The 15,518-nt window shown below is 43.6% G+C and overlaps 1 protein-coding gene across 2 annotated transcripts; it reads left to right on the top strand.

Annotated features, from left to right (window-relative positions):
* The first annotated feature begins 227 nt into the window (after positions 1–227).
* Msl1 (MSL complex subunit 1) lies at positions 228–14,259 on the top strand. 2 transcript variants are annotated; one of them, XM_046456557.2, is made up of 9 exons: positions 228–1,302; positions 4,233–4,456; positions 6,132–6,514; positions 8,431–8,478; positions 8,939–9,003; positions 10,371–10,438; positions 10,850–10,974; positions 11,141–11,213; positions 11,724–14,259. In XM_046456557.2, exons 1-9 carry the CDS (start codon positions 535–537, stop codon positions 11,812–11,814), a joined length of 1,845 nt encoding a protein of 614 aa, XP_046312513.1. In that variant the 5' UTR covers positions 228–534; the 3' UTR covers positions 11,815–14,259. The 2 variants fall into 2 exon arrangements, with proteins under 2 accessions (XP_046312513.1, XP_046312514.1); XM_046456558.2 differs by lacking the exon at positions 8,431–8,478.
* Positions 14,260–15,518: the final 1,259 nt, after the last annotated feature.

Genomic DNA, 15,518 nt, shown 5'->3' with positions numbered 1-15,518 from the left:
ACTCGGAGCTGCGGAGACCCCCGGGGGAGGCAGCAGACCCCCTCCAGGAGTAGGAGGGCTTTGGGCGGACCCATCCCTCCCACCCCCTCCTGAGGAGGAGGGGGGGGAAAATGGAGGCTCGGGGCGGCTGAGGCGAGCTCCGGGGCGGGGGGCCGGGGCGGGGAAGGGGGGTGTGGGGTGGGGAGACGAGGCGGGCCCGGCCGGGCCAGGGGGGGCCGAAGCGAGCTCCGGGGATGAGCTCGGGGGCGGCTGGGTGCGAGCTCCTGCCTCTGAGGCGAAGGCGGCGGCGGCAGCAGAGGCGGCGGCAAGGCCCCTATGGGCCGGCGGCGGGCCTCAGCTGCGGCCTCCACTTCTCCGCACGCCGGCGGGATGGCGCCCGGGCCTCGGCGGAGCCGCGCTAGCAGGGGCCTGCTGCCGCGCTGCTGAGGCGAGCCCGCCAAACTCCCCTCCCCCTCCTCCGTCCTCGACCCCCCGCACCTCGCCCCTTCCCCACCCCCTCCTCCGTCTTGGTCCCCGGCGCTGCTCCGGACCACTATGACCATGAGATCCGCAGTGTTCAAGGCGGCCGCGGCCCCTGCCGGCGGCAACCCTGAGCAGCGACTGGACTACGAGCGGGCTGCGGCGCTGGGCGGGCCGGAGGACGAGCCCGGGGCGGCCGAAGCCCACTTCCTCCCCCGGCACCGTAAGCTCAAGGAGCCGGGACCCCCGCTGGCCTCCTCCCAGGGCGGGAGCCCCGCGCCTTCCCCGGCCGGCTGCGGCGGCAAGGGCCGGGGCTTGTTACTCCCGGCCGGGGCGGCCCCCGGGCAGCAGGAAGAGAGCTGGGGCGGTTCGGTGCCCTTGCCCTGTCCGCCCCCGGCCACCAAACAAGCCGGCACCGGGGGGGAGCCAGCCGCAGCCGGCGCTGGCTGCAGCCCCCGGCCCAAGTATCAGGCGGTGCTGCCCATTCAGACGGGCTCTCTCGTGGCGGCGGCCAAAGAGCCTACGCCCTGGGCTGGGGACAAGGGTGGGGCGGCTCCCCCAGCTGCCACCGCTTCGGACCCGGCGGGACCCCCACCACTACCTCTGCCCGGGCCGCCACCCCTCGCGCCCACCGCCACCGCCGGGACCCTGGCGGCCAGCGAGGGCAGATGGAAGAGTATGAGGAAGAGCCCTCTCGGGGGTGGCGGCGGCTCGGGAGCCTCCAGTCAGGCCGCCTGCCTCAAACAGATCCTTCTGCTGCAATTGGACCTCATCGAACAGCAGCAGCAGCAGCTGCAGGCCAAGGAAAAGGAGATCGAGGAGCTGAAGTCAGAGAGAGACACGGTACGGGAGGGGTTAACCTGCGTTCGGGACGAGGAGCAAGTTATGCGCATGCTCAGGGGAAGGGGTGCTGTAGAAGGCTAAGGTCCCCTGGGTTAGGGGGTAGAGGAGGTTGGCCACCAGCAAGGGAGTATCTTAGGTGCCGGGTCCTTGGGAGCCAGGCTCACAGACACGTTGGGTCAGAGAGAAGGGTTAAAGGGCAACCTCCCAGGGGGAGGGGGAGGGAAGGATTTGGGTGTCAAAGGGTTAATTTAAAATGACAACTCCAAACTTGTGGGAAAGGCATTTAGAGTGGGAAAACACCTGAATTGTGAGGGGTTAAAAATGAAAGGGTGGGGTGCAAATGTGATGTCTGTATGGAAGGGGTTAAATTAAAGAGCTATTGCGTTAGAAATTGTGGAGGAGAGGGACTTAGCAGCTGTTGCTCTAACCACTGCTGCAGCATCTTTAGACAGGAGGGTCAATGGCCTTTTAGCAAGCAGAGGGATAGAGGTGATTTACCTGGAATCTTATTTTAGCATTCTTAAATGATGTTATGAGAATCCCTGCCCTTGATTTCAGAGAGTTTTTTTTTATATTTATTTTTTTAGTTGTAGGTGGACACAATATCTTTATTTCACTTTTTTTTAATGTGGTGCTGAGGATCCAACCCAGTGTCTCATGTGTGCTAGGCGAGCTTTCTACCACTGAGCCACAACCCCAGCCCCCAGACAGTTTTTAATAGGAATCTGAGTTATAAAACATGACCCATTGACCAGATCCCTTGTATAAGCATGGTGTTTGAAGCTGGAAGATTTTACGACATCAGGGGAAAGTAAGCTTGTTCAGTATATTAAGTAGACACCCCCTTTGTGCATAAAATCCCTGTTTTAGAATCTTAACGTAGTTGGAAGTCGTTTATTATTTCTTTGTGCTTCTAAGGAGTGTGACTCCATAGGCTTGTTTTTTACTGCTGCAGTTAGTTAAGGACACCTAGGCAATAAACATATTCCTTCAGATATCAGGGGAGCTTGGGTGATGGGGTATTACTGTGTTAACATACCTTTAGCTGTCTAAAAATAAACATGGTTTCTACAATTGTGTTCAGGCTGCAGCAGTTTTCTCTCTCCTCTCTCTCTGTGGCGTTGTGTGCGCCAAGGGCTGAGCACGGGAGGAAAGGGCTATTCATTTTGTTTGCTTTTCAAATGAATCGCATCAGGCAGCTGTTTTATTGGAGAATGCATTCTGCAAGGTAGAATGAGAGCTGGGGCAGGTCTCATTAAAATATCTCATGATGTTGATTTGTGGAAGTTACTCAACATGGAGGTGGCAATGCTCAGCTACTGTACTGCAGTCCAGGGGTGTGATGGTACTGTAATTACAACACATCATATCCTTACATGGGGAGGGGGTGGAAAGAGAAGGGCCAGTGAAGAAGAAATCAAGGAAATGTCACCCACAGACTGTGGTTAAGTAATGCTAAGGCTGTGAATCAAAACAGATATAAGGAGAAGAAATGAGAGTGTGGCTGACAAGGGGTCTCTCTGCTGATTGTTGGGGTTTCTGCTCAGTTCCTGAGGTAATAGCTCCTTTGGAGGCTTTCCTAAGCCGGGAAAGTGGGGTGAGTTAAGGATAGTGTCAGTCTGAACTTGGCATTGGAGGTTTCTGTTGTGTATTGCAGTCTGAGCATTGTTTAAGCTTTTTTTCTCTTATTTTAGTTGTTTGGCCTCTGTTGAAATCTATGTAACTGATGTAATGAAGGCAGCATTAATATCACTGTTCAACCCAGACACAATTCTTGTAATAGGGTGTAAGTAGCACAATGGGCACCTTTCTTAAAACTGAGTTTATGTGAAGTTTTGGATGACAATAGACTTCCATTTTCTGTGTATGTGATCCTTCCTTTTACTTAGAATTAAAGGGCTCTGATTTTAATAAGTATTTAGATAAGTAGGTATAATCTGTTTTCTGTTACTTAAAATGCAAAGCAATATGTATATGTTGTGTTTGAATTATTGAATGGAGTGTTCATAATTTTAGAAGTATACCCCCAATGCATAAATACACCACTTACAAATAGCACTGCCATCCCTAGTGTCACTGTGGGAGCTCTTAATTCCTTCTCAATGCACTATTTGGACATCACCATTGTGTACAGAGTTCTGGAGTGGAAGTAGAGAGAATAGGGTTTAGACATCTTGGGACCTCTTAAAAGAACATAGGACTGAGGGTGTAGATTAGTGGTAGAGTACTTACTTAATGTGTGCAAGACCATGAATTCAGTCCCCAGCACCATAGGGGGAAAAGGTAGAGAACATATATAAAGGGGCTGGGGATGTGGCTCAAGCGGTAGCACGCTCGCCAGGCATGCGTGTGGCCGGGGTTCGATCCTCAGCACCACATACAAAGATGTTGTGTCCTCCGAAAACTAAAAAAAAATAATAATAATAAATATTAAAATTATCTCCCTCTCTCCCTCCCTCCATGTTTAAAAAAAAAAAAGAGAACATATATAAAGTAATTCTGGAAACTCTAAAACCGACTAGGAGCCACAAGGATAGCAGTACAAAGACTGTGCCATTAAAAGTCCTGCTGTGGCCCCTCCCAATGGAGAGGATCTTCTTTCAGACTTCCCCATACTTCTTCCCATCTAGATAAACCCCTAAAATTAAACAGTATAACTTGTCTTTTTTACTGTGTTTAAGGAAAACTATTCGGATTAATGTCTGCCAATTAAAAATAAGTTGAATAGGACTGGGATGTAGCTTAGTAGTAGAGTACTTGCCTAGTATGCCCAAGGCCTGGGTTCTATCCCCAGCATTGCCAAAAAAGACCTGGTTGAATCCATAGGGTCCAGAGAAAGGCAGAAGACTATGCTGATTCCTAAATGGGCCAAAGTGCCTGTGTTATTTTTTGTGTGTGTGCTAAATCTCCATTTTGCCACTCTCTTTTAGCTCCTTGCTCGGATTGAACGTATGGAAAGGCGGATGCAGCTGGTAAAGAAGGATAACGAGAAAGAAAGGCACAAGCTGTTTCAGGGCTATGAAACTGAAGAGAGAGAGGAAACAGAGCTATCTGAGAAAATTAAACTGGAGTGCCAGCCGGAGCTTTCCGAGACATCCCAGACTCTGCCTCCCAAGCCTTTCTCATGTGGGCGGAGTGGAAAGGGACACAAAAGGTGTGCTGATAACTTTTTTCTACTGTTTGGACCTGATGAGAACACTTGTTACCAGTGACTGAGAGTAGGGGATTGGGATTTATGAATTGGTTTTATAGGAGCCATAGCCTGAATTATGAAGTCTTCTATACTGAGAAATTGTCTTGAAACTTTTTTATGTAGGCTATAAAAGTCTGTTAGGAACACTTTGGTCGCAGTAGTAATTACAGAATGCAGAGTACATCATAAAGAGAATGTGCAACAAATATGACAGCTGAGTTTCTTAAAGAAAACTGTAGTAGTTCAAGTTAAGAAGTATTAATACTTCTATTGTGTTAGGTGCTAGTAGACACAAAATATAGTGCATAGCAGGGTAGGTACAGTGGCGCATGCCTGTAATCCCAGTGGCCCAGGAGGCTGAGGCAGGAGGATCGCGAGTTCAAAGCCAGCCTCAGCAACAGCGAGGCACTAAGCAACTCAGTGAGACCCTGTCTCTAAAAAAAGCACAAAATAAGGCTGGAGATATGGCTCAGTGATTGAGTGCCCCTGAGTTTAATCCCCAACACCAAAAAAACAAAAACAAAACAAAAACACACATAATTGCCTTTGGACTTAAATTAATCAGACTGTAAGGATAGGCAAAAAAATTTTGAAAACTCAGAATTCAAATTTGTTAAAATATGCAGATTTACAAAACTGATACAAACTAATTTTTTTAAGATTCAGGAATATTAAAGATTATTCTTAGAATTCTGAAACTTCGTAAGGAGCAGATGGATCTTAAAAAAGAAGTAAGGAATTTAGATTGGCAAAGAGGAAAAAGAGATGGCGTTCTGGAGATGTTCAGGGAGGGAGAGAGAGGTAGGAGAAAGAGAGCCAGCAGACAGCAAAGAAAAAATAAGAGATTGTAATCAACATGGTATATGATTGGGGGATAAAGTAATTATTTTATTTTTTGTACAGGGATTGAACCCAGGAGCACTTTACTACTGAATTACATCCCTAATTCTCTTTATTTATTTCTCATGTAGCTGTCCAGACTGGCCTCAGACTTGCCATCCTGCCTTAAAGGCCTCCTGAATTACTGGGATTATAGGCATGTGCCACCATATCCAGCTGGGGGTTAAAATAGAGACTTATATTAATCTGTAGTTGGAAGTAATGAAATAGTTGGCACAGAGTAATGGCACCAAACTTTGGCTATAGAACTTTGAATAAAATAAAAATGTTTTTTAATATAGTAAGCAATTCCAGGTGCAGTGATACTTGCCTGTAATCCCAGCAACTTGGGGGTTGAGACAGGAGGATCACAAAGTAGCCTAAGCAACTTAGTAAGTCCCTGTCTCAAAATAAAAAAAGGAAAGGGTTGAGGATGTAGCTAAGTAGTAGAGTATCCCTGTGTTTAATTCCCTAGTTCCTAAGGGTGAAAATTAGCAGAAAATAAGTACTATTAGATTCTTAAGTATGGAAACTAACTTGTTCAACAAGCACTTATTAAGGGCCTATTCAACATACTGTTTAGGTATGAGGCCATTTCTGCTCATGACTTCCAAATGAGCACCAGATATTTAGGTACATGATGGTACTCATTCTGGGTCAAGAGAAGAAACTCGTTGTCTTGTTCCAAAATGTAAATTAGGTCAGATTTTATTCAAGAGTCAATAAATTTTATCACATTTTCTTCCCTATCTATTAGGAAAACCCCATTTGGAAGTACAGAAAGAAAGACTCCTGTTAAAAAGCTGGCTCCTGAATTTTCAAAAGTCAAAACAAAAACTCCTAAGCACTCTCCCATTAAAGAGGAACCCTGTGGTTCCCTATCTGAAACTGTTTGTAAACGTGAATTGAGGAGCCAAGAAACCCCAGAAAAGCCCCGGTCTTCAGTGGACACCCCACCAAGACTCTCCACTCCCCAAAAGGGATCCAGCGCTCACCCTAAGGAGAAAGCCTTCTCAAGTGAGATAGAAGATTTGCCGTACCTTTCTACCACAGAAATGTATTTGTGTCGTTGGCACCAGCCTCCCCCATCACCGTTACCATTACGGGAATCCTCTCCAAAGAAGGAGGAGACTGTAGCAAGTAAGGCATAGAGAACACTTGCTCTTATACCCTAGTGGTGGCGGTCAAGCTAACAAGTGTGAAAATGCCTTTGGCATTTTTTAAAAAGTGCAATCAATAAAGCAGAGTTCTGTCAAGAATGAGTAAGTTAACAGCCAGAGACAGACACTGTGCAGGCATTGCAAATAGATGGAATTACAGCAAAATGTGCTCAATGTATTTGCCTGCTTACAACACTGGGAGATGTGTTTGCCAGTAAGTTGCTCATCACAAGAGCACCAGACTTGGGGGTGTAATCTCCGGCAACTTGCATGCCCTCTGAAAGAAGGGTTTTCTGTGCTGTGAAATGCATAGAACTTATACTTTGCCATGCACGACTGTTCCTGCAATTGATATTGTGTGAAACCTGGGAGGGTGGTCTTTGGGTGTTCTCAGGGGCCAATGGTAATTTATGGTTGGGGAGCCAGCTTGGGGTGGGGAATTTCACCTGGGCCTCCGCTCTAACTATATAAGCATTTATCTGTATCTCTATGTCCCGGTCTGGGGGGCAGGAGGAATCTGCCAAAGACCAACAGTCTTACTTTATCTTACTATACTTCACAAAGGTTCTAAAATGTGAAGAGTTTACTTGGATTGCAGTAGCCCATTGGTTGTTCATATATTTAAATAAAATGGTCTACAAACTATTTTTCAAACAATAAGGACTATCTTGGGATATCTGAGCTGCTTGGGGAGGGTGTGGGGTGTGGGACTTTGGTCTTCATTCCCCTTTTTTTGTTTTGTTTTGTTTTCTTTATGGCTTCCACACAGAGATGCTCCCCTATCTCCTACATCAACCAGTAACTGAAATGTGTCTTCAATCATGTGACATTAGTCTATGACAGTCGCTGTGGGTGCTCTGGGGTAATGGTGGGGAAAGCCTTCTTGGATAGAGCCTCAGCCCTGAGTTTCTACCACTGTGCCTTTCCCTAGCAGAGATGGGGATGGGAATCCATTCCAATAAGTTGAGAGCATTCTCCAGGCTTTGTTTGGCTGCTCTGGTGACAAAATTAAGTGGGGAAGGTAGATTAATTACCTAATATTCATTAGGTCTCACACTTGAGTACATGAGATAGAGTAGGATCCTGATCTAGATTCAGATTTTTTTTTTGTTGGTTCAGTCAGTTGAACAGGTTTATCCTTAATGCTAACCTTTTTGCTGCCATGGCAATGCTGTGTAACAACTTAAGAGAAACCATGAAGCAACTTCCCATCCGGAATTGGGAAATGGCTTGGTCCAGAGCTATTCTGTGTGGCTGGCTGTTTTTGAAAACTTTGTCTGCCCTAGTACAGCAATTTCCAAACACCTCTGAGATTGTGGGCATTAACAATATGAAGGAGTATGATTGGAGAGATCCCAGTTCCTTGAGGAGCCTGAGTTATGAGTAAATGTGTGAATCTTTACTCTTGATGCCCCTATCTCAAGAGGAAGTCTCAATGGCTTGTTCTAAGGAAGCTAAAGTCTTTGTACATGTTGTTGAGGCTGGACCAGCAAGGTAGTTTGTTTGGAGGGAGGAGGGAGCTGTTGAAGAAGACTACATATGTAAGTTTTGAGAACACTGATCTTTTATTTGAAAAATAGGGTCAACTTTTACTCACCTGCCATGTTCTGAGTTTAAGGTTTGATATCCTTGGCCATCAACTGTTGCAGGGAAACCACCCTAAATAATGAAGAAAAGAAGTCGTCTCAGTGTAAAAAAAAAAGTGGTGGGCTTATTTTCTTTTCTTTTGTCTGTTGTTCCCTCTTCCCCTCCCCCAGAGAGAAATTCTCAAAAGAGCAACTCAAAAAACAAAATGGCTTCCTAGTGAGAACTTCAGTGATGATCCTTTCCTCCATTTTGGGTATGGGCTTTTTTTCTTTTTACACTGAGATGATTCTTCTTTCCTGCATTATTTAGGGTGTCTGATGCCATCAAGTGTTGCAGGAGAAACTTCAGTCTTGGCTGGTGAGTAGAATAGGAATTGTGATGGCTGGGCCTGGGGTGGGGGTTGGTGGGATGGTGGATGGTTGGGAGCTGCATTCCCCATCATTTGGATGTGGGAGAGTGAGATTCCTTGGTGTTTGATTGATTCGCTACCATAGACTTCAAAATGACAACAAATTTCAGTTGTTTTTCAGGAACTGCAATAGCATCCATTATATGAATTGTCAGGTATTGGCTTAGGGTTTTTTGTGATCCTGAGTTTGGCAGACTGCAATGGCATTTTAGGTTCTTTTATACCATAGCGAGGACACTGAATATGGCTTCAGGTGAGGCCATAGAATGGATTCCTATCACTTGGTAACCTTGTCTTATCTGGGGAGAGACCTCTTGTCCTAGTGAATAGTTGGAGGGTTGTATGACTCTGGATTTAAGGGTGGTTCCACCCCTCCTCTCTTTCTTTTTCTTTTTCTTTTTTTTTCAGTTCCTTCTTGGAGGGACCATTCTGTAGAGCCTCTAAGGGACCCAAATCCTTCAGACCTTCTAGAGGTAAGTACCTACCTAACAGTGATCAATGGAAGGGAGTAAGAAACTCAAGAGAATATAGGAATATTTAGCTGGGCGTGGTGGCATGTAACTGTCATCCCAGCTACTCTTGAAACTGAGGCAGGAGGATTGCTTGAATCCCAGAGTTTGAGGCTCGCATGGGCAACATAGGAAGACCCTGTCTTTAAAAAAAAAAAAAAAAGCTGGGCAGCACGTAGCATGCCTGTAATCCCAGTGACTCAGAGGCTGAGGCTGGAGGATCACAAGTTCAAGGCTCACCACAGCAAGTTAACAAGACCCTATCTCAAAATAAAAAATAAAAAGAGGTAGAAATGTAGGTCAGTGGTAGAGTAGTACTGTGTTAAATTTGCAGGTGGCTCCCTACACACACACACACACACACACACACACAGGAAGTGTAACTTGAATATGTCATAGTACTATGGAATAGATTTAATAGAACTTTAAGGCCAGAAAGTCTAATTTCTTCGTTTTATACATGAGAAAACTGAAATCCAGAGTAGTTAAGTGATTATTAAAAAATAAGTAGCTAGGGGCTGGGGTTGTAGCTCAGTGGGAGAATGCTTGCCTAGCATGTGTGAGGCTCTGGGTTCTATTCTCGGCACCACATAGGAATAAATAAAAATAAAGTCCTATCAACAACTATATAAGTAGCTAGGTAGTGTCCAAAACAAAGTTAGATTTCATGCTAAAGAGGAAAGTGAGCATATTCAATTTAGCAACAAACTTATATATTCTGACTGGGCATGGTGGACACCTGTAATCCCAGCAGTTTGGGAAGCTGAGGTAGGAGGATCGTGAGTTCAAAGCAAGCTTCAATAAAAGCAAGGCACTAAGCAACTCAGTGAGACCCTGTCTCTAAATAAAATACAAAATAAGGCTGGGGATGTGGCTCAGTGGTCTGAGTGTCCTTGAGTTCAATCCCTGATAACCAAAAAATAATAATAATAATAATAAAAATTAAAAATATATATATATATATCATACACACACACATGTATGTTAATTACAAGCTCATTTGACTCTTAAAATTTTAGTATTTTAAACTTAGACTCTTATAAAGAATGGTGGAGGGAGAGTTTATGGCAATATCAGGGGTGTTTCAGTTTGACCTAACTTTTACCTTGGAAAATTATGGGAATGATCTTGAAGTTCAGAGATTCTGAAAAGGTGAGGGTAGGGAGAGGAGTACATGTTTAATTGATCTGTTACCAAGAGATTCACATGATATCCCTAGAACTCACAGACTCAGGTAAAATATTTTACATTCCTGGAAGCTGGATGTTACTTAGTTAGTATATAAGGGTGACATGGTGATAAATAGTTTATCACTGTTGTTTCTTACACAGAATCTGGATGACAGTGTGTTTTCTAAGCGGCATGCAAAACTGGAGCTGGATGAAAAGAGAAGGAAAAGGTAAGGCCAGAAACACGCATTCTGTGAACAGTTCCACTCTAGGACACTGACCTTCCACTTCCATGCTGTGGAGAGTCCTGGAGCTCTTAACACTATTACATTACTAGCTTCCCAGATGGTTGAGTATTTTAGTTGGAAGTGGTAGTTGTAGGGTAAACAAGTTTGGCTTCTTTTTCTTCATTTATGCCCTTATTCTGTTCTGCTTTGTGTGGAACACCAACACGTGGCCTAGACTCCTAAACCTAAACAGCTCTTCCCTAAACAGGCAGTCAGTTCTCTTTACCTCACCTAAAGGAGTCAGCAAGGATCTTCCTAGCATCTGGATTGTGTGAGTTGCTTTTTTAGAGAAAATTTTGGGAAAGTAGTAATATTGGGTTTGTTTGTTTCTTTTGTTTGTCTGGTTTTCTACAGATGGGATATTCAGAGGATCAGGGAACAAAGAATTTTACAGCGACTGCAGCTCAGAATGTATAAAAAGAAAGGAATTCAGGAATCTGAGCCTGAGGTTACCTCATTTTTCCCTGAACCAGATGATGGTAAGTAAGTTCTGCCTATCTAAAAAAGTAGGTTTTTCAAAGGAGAAAAAAAAGGGTGCAAGGCTCCACATTGTCATGTTCTGTACTATATTTTGGAGCTGAGTATAGTTGCTAGACACTTGGCATCTTTGTCACTAATGAGGTCCCATTTGACTTTTTTCCATAGTTGAAAGTTTGATGATTACCCCCTTCTTGCCTGTTGTAGCATTTGGACGACCATTACCAAAATTAACTCCACAGTAAGTATGAAGATCTTTTCTCCCTCCCCTCTTAGGTGGCCTGTATCTCCTTTTCAGATGCATGGAAGCCTAGATAGAAGGTAGAACCAGGTGGCTTAGGGATAGCCATGATTCTTTGATAGAAATAAGGCTACTTGGACAAATAGCTTTTGCAGGGATAAAATTCCCAAGCCAGGAATAGGAGGATTGCTTTTTGAGTTAGAAATAGAGTATTCTGTCTTTGTGTGTGTGTGTGTGTGTGTGTGTGTGTGTGATGCTGGGGATTGAACCCAGGGCCTTGTGCATGTGAGGCAAGCACTCTACCAACTGAGCTATATCCCCAGCCCTATTCTGTCACTTTAATGGTATACTGACTGTTGCTGTGGCTTTGAGGCAAGAAAGACACTCCAGACTTGGGACTCAGAATTCAGGGCTAAAAGTCTTGAGAGACATGATGTTTTTGGAATTAATATGGTGTCCACACTGAATCCTTTCTGGTCTTGCAAGTTGTTCCTTATCCCTTTTTGCCAGGAATTTTGAGCTGCCCTGGTTGGATGAGCGTAGCCGATGCAGGTTGGAGATCCAGAAGAAGCAAACGCCTCACCGGACGTGTAGGAAATAGCTGTGCTGACAAGAACCCTCTGTCTTCAGATAGTTGTAGCATGCCATTCCCAGAGAGTGGCAGAGACCTGTATATGTGACCTATGTCCTCATGTATGTTATCATCATTCTTTGATAATACCCTTCCATACTCCCTCAATTTTAGTTTTGTTTTCATCACTCTGATTTCCTAAAAACTCTCTTTCATTGGGCTAATTGTCAATTATGGAGGGTGATTGGGATTTTCTTTCCCTTTTTGGGGAAATGAGTTCTCAAGCTAAACCTATAGGATGGGTCTGCTTCTACACATTTGCCTATGTTAAAGGGGTACAAGGGCTCTCTTCATTAGACATGTGTAAGATGAAGCAATCCCTGCCTTTAGGAGCTGTCTGCCTGGCACTCTTCTTGCCCTCGCATACTCTCTGTATAGCTTGGGTGTAGTGGTTTTTACCCTAAAATAAAACAAAAAACCTCACCATGAGCATTAGGACCAGATGAGGAATAACAAGTGAAGTGATGAAGCAAGTCATCTTCACAGAGTAGGAAAAAGATTGGAGATTTGGTAGATGAATATCTGGAAAAGATAGTTGTTCTCTTAAAACTATTCTGTGATATAGCCATGTGGGAAGGGATATGTGACTGATTATTTTCTTAATTAATGGGTAACTAAAGTTCTTCCCCCACCCCTCAAAAAATAAAATCTTTGGAAAAGTGAATGGGAATGTTAGTTTCAGACAAGTTGCGGTGCTAAAAAGAAGCATTTGTCATTTGGGGATGGCATGCCAGAACCTGTATAGATGTCCTTGTGTCACATCACTTCTCAAGTATTCCTTAGTTGGGCTTTATCCTTTTAGCTGAGCTCTTGATGGTGGGGTAGAGATTTAGGGAGGGTGGGGGGAGGGGGTGGAAATATGTGCTTCCTTTGGCTGGCAAATGTCTAAATCTTGAAACAAACAGATGTACCTAATGAGCTTCTCCATTCACTTTGTAAAAATGCATTTGTATGTGTACCATCTTGGTCCCTTCCCCTGCCTCTGTTTTGTTAGAAAAATTTCAGGACAGCACTCCCAGGCCACTTTGGTCTCAGTGTACGATCCCTGTTAACTATCTGGAAGAAAAATAGAGACAAGACTTCTGGTCTTAAATATATAGGAATTGCCTTTCCTTAGTCTTCAGGACTATTGTGTGAAAACAAGTAGGGGTCTAATCTCCTAGAAGGTAGGGGCTTTTATCCATGAAGAGAATATGTCCCCAGATTATTAGCACTTTTAGAGGAGAAGCCAAGGTATGTAGGGTGTGTGGCCGGCCCATCAGTGGAGCATGAGAGAGAACGGGACACCATTGTGGGAAGAGAAGAAAAGTTCCTCAGGGGCCTCCCACTGCTAAAGCTTTTTGTGAAATGTTGATCTGTGCTCCCTGGGTTTGACTTTGAAAGAATTATTCCGGCAGCACATGTAGTATTCTTGGATGATCTTGCTGCTCTTATTTCTCTGTGTGTGTGTGTATGTGTGTGTGTGTGTGTGTGTGTGTCTATGGGTTTTCATTTGTAACTCCATCTGCTTAGGAGAGTGGGCTCTCTATACGGGAACCTGCTGCAAACTTCATTGCAGTAAGGATGTAGAGAGAAATAGGACTTACTCCACTAGGGGCTCTCATCTCACATCACACCTTAAGGAAAAGGAGATTTCTAGAAAAATTGGGCCAGATTTTCTTTGTTCTCCATTATTTTAATGTGGCAAGCTGTTTAGTAGTCCTTTTCTGACCTGTTATGTTCCTTTATAATGTGCCCCAAAGGAAAAAATACCCCAATCAGTGTCTCTTTACTTTGTTCCCTGATCCCTCTCAGTTTCTTCTTGATTTCAGCACTTGTCAGATTCCTAATTTTAGGGGTGAGTTAGGAAATTTAACCTTAATATTTCTGCCCTACACAGGGGACTCCTCAGATATTGAACTTTTGCTTGACTGAGAGGAATCCATGAGGTGCTATCTGGCCAGACTTAAGTGGATTCTATTTCCTTGGTTCTCCCTTTCTCTGAGGGCCTCTTATTTTATTGTCCCCTCTTCTAGATAATTCTCCTTTGATTTGAGTACTTTGAGGTTCCTTGACAAGGAGGTTGGAGCAAAGTTCCAAGGGTGAAATTACAGTGTGTTAAGAGTGAGGGGAAAATTTGTCTTATTTTTCCCTACATGGGATACAACACTGTGAAATTCAATCTTCAACTGAAGGCCCTGCAATTCTCCTAAAACATAGTTTTTTGTTTCCTTCTTTAACGAGGTTTAAGCTAGCGTTAATAAATTAAAAAGAGAAATTGCTTGTCTGTCCACTTCAGCTTTGTTTTATGCCCATTTCATATTGTTGTCTGTGTTGTAATTCATACTTTTGATACCATTTCTGATGTGTAAAATTGGTTGTCTTGTAAATATCTTATAAAGAGTTCAATTGTAAATAAACTATTGTGGCTGTTAATTTTTGAACTTCTGCTTCAATTTATTAGGTTTGTTGAAAAATTCTGCTTGTATATTTAAAAGATGGGAAAAAGAATCCATTTCCACAACAAAATAGAATAACATAATTTTCCCTTTTATATAATGTACTCCTTTCCATTTGTGTAGAGTGCAATGTTTGTTTCATCCCTCTGTTGAGTGCTTCCTTATACATAACTGGCAATTTTAAAAACGAGATTGTAGGATACTTGATGCCCAATGTCTACAATAATAAAATCTCACAACTGGAAATATTTTATAGGTCATCTAGTCTGACCCTTTTTTTTTTTTTAAAGAATTTTTTTAATATTTATTTTTCAATTCTCGGCGGACACAACATCTTTGTTGGTATGTGGTGCTGAGGATCGAACCCGGGCCGCACGCATGCCGGGCGAGCGCACTACCGCTTGAGCCACATCCCCAGCCCCTAGTCTGACCCTTAATACATGATTTCTCTTGGACAACATTCCATACAAATGAATCCAGCTCTGCTTCAACCCAATATCTTTCCTAGGCAACCCCTATTGGGTCCTCTCTATTCCTGCAGGAATTCTCTTCTCACTTGAGAAAATCCTACTGTAATTTGCTGAAAACAAAAATAACACCTAACTTCCTGTTGCTTGAACCCACTGGTTCTTGCTTTGCCTTTGAGGGTGATGAAAAAAAGTTAATCCCTTCTTTTCCTTAGAGTCCATCTAATAGTTAAGATGGCTATGGCTATCCTAAGTCTTCTCTTCATGGTAAACATTTAGAAATCTTACAATTGTTTCTCAAAAGAAAGAAATTCAGAATTTTCAGTTCCTTCTGGATGAGTGAACAGTTTACCCATGTCCATTTTTTGAAATTTATTTTTTAGTTTTAGGTAGACACAATATCTTTTTTATTTTTAGGTGGTGCTGAGGATAGAACCCAGTGTCTCATGCAAGCTAGGCGAGCACTGTACCACTGAGCCACAACCCCAGCACCCTGCCATGCCCATTTGAAAACTGAATTTGGACCAAATAACTGAAAGGACAAAATGACAGACTTCCCTTTCCTTATTAGACATTAAAGTTCATATCCTTATTTGCATTAATTTAGCTTATGATCAATAAATTCTCCAGGTCTTTTTCTGTAACTTATTAAATCGTACATCCTCCATTTTGAACGCAGGCAGTTGGATTTTTGGAGCTGGATTTACAAATTGTTACATTTGGCCACCTAGACAGATGGTTTTTGGCCACCAGTTAAGATTGTTTGGAT

This window comes from Marmota monax, unplaced genomic scaffold, assembly GCF_021218885.2.
Source record: "Marmota monax isolate L192 unplaced genomic scaffold, Marmota_monax_Labrador192_F-V1.1 WCK01_AAM20220418_F8-fsc00897, whole genome shotgun sequence".
Classification (NCBI taxonomy): domain Eukaryota; kingdom Metazoa; phylum Chordata; class Mammalia; order Rodentia; family Sciuridae; genus Marmota; species Marmota monax.
This window is presented reverse-complemented; position numbering and strand designations above follow the sequence as displayed.

Excerpts from the sequence above, each read along its gene's own strand:
- Msl1 (XM_046456557.2), top strand. The coding sequence starts at position 535 with ATGACCATGAGATCCGCAGTGTTCAAGGCGGCCGCGGCCCCTGCCGGC. Across the intron at positions 9,004-10,370 it reads ATCCTTCAGACCTTCTAGAG|AATCTGGATGACAGTGTGTT; the intron begins GTAAGTACCTAC and ends TTTCTTACACAG. Across the intron at positions 10,439-10,849 it reads GATGAAAAGAGAAGGAAAAG|ATGGGATATTCAGAGGATCA; the intron begins GTAAGGCCAGAA and ends GGTTTTCTACAG.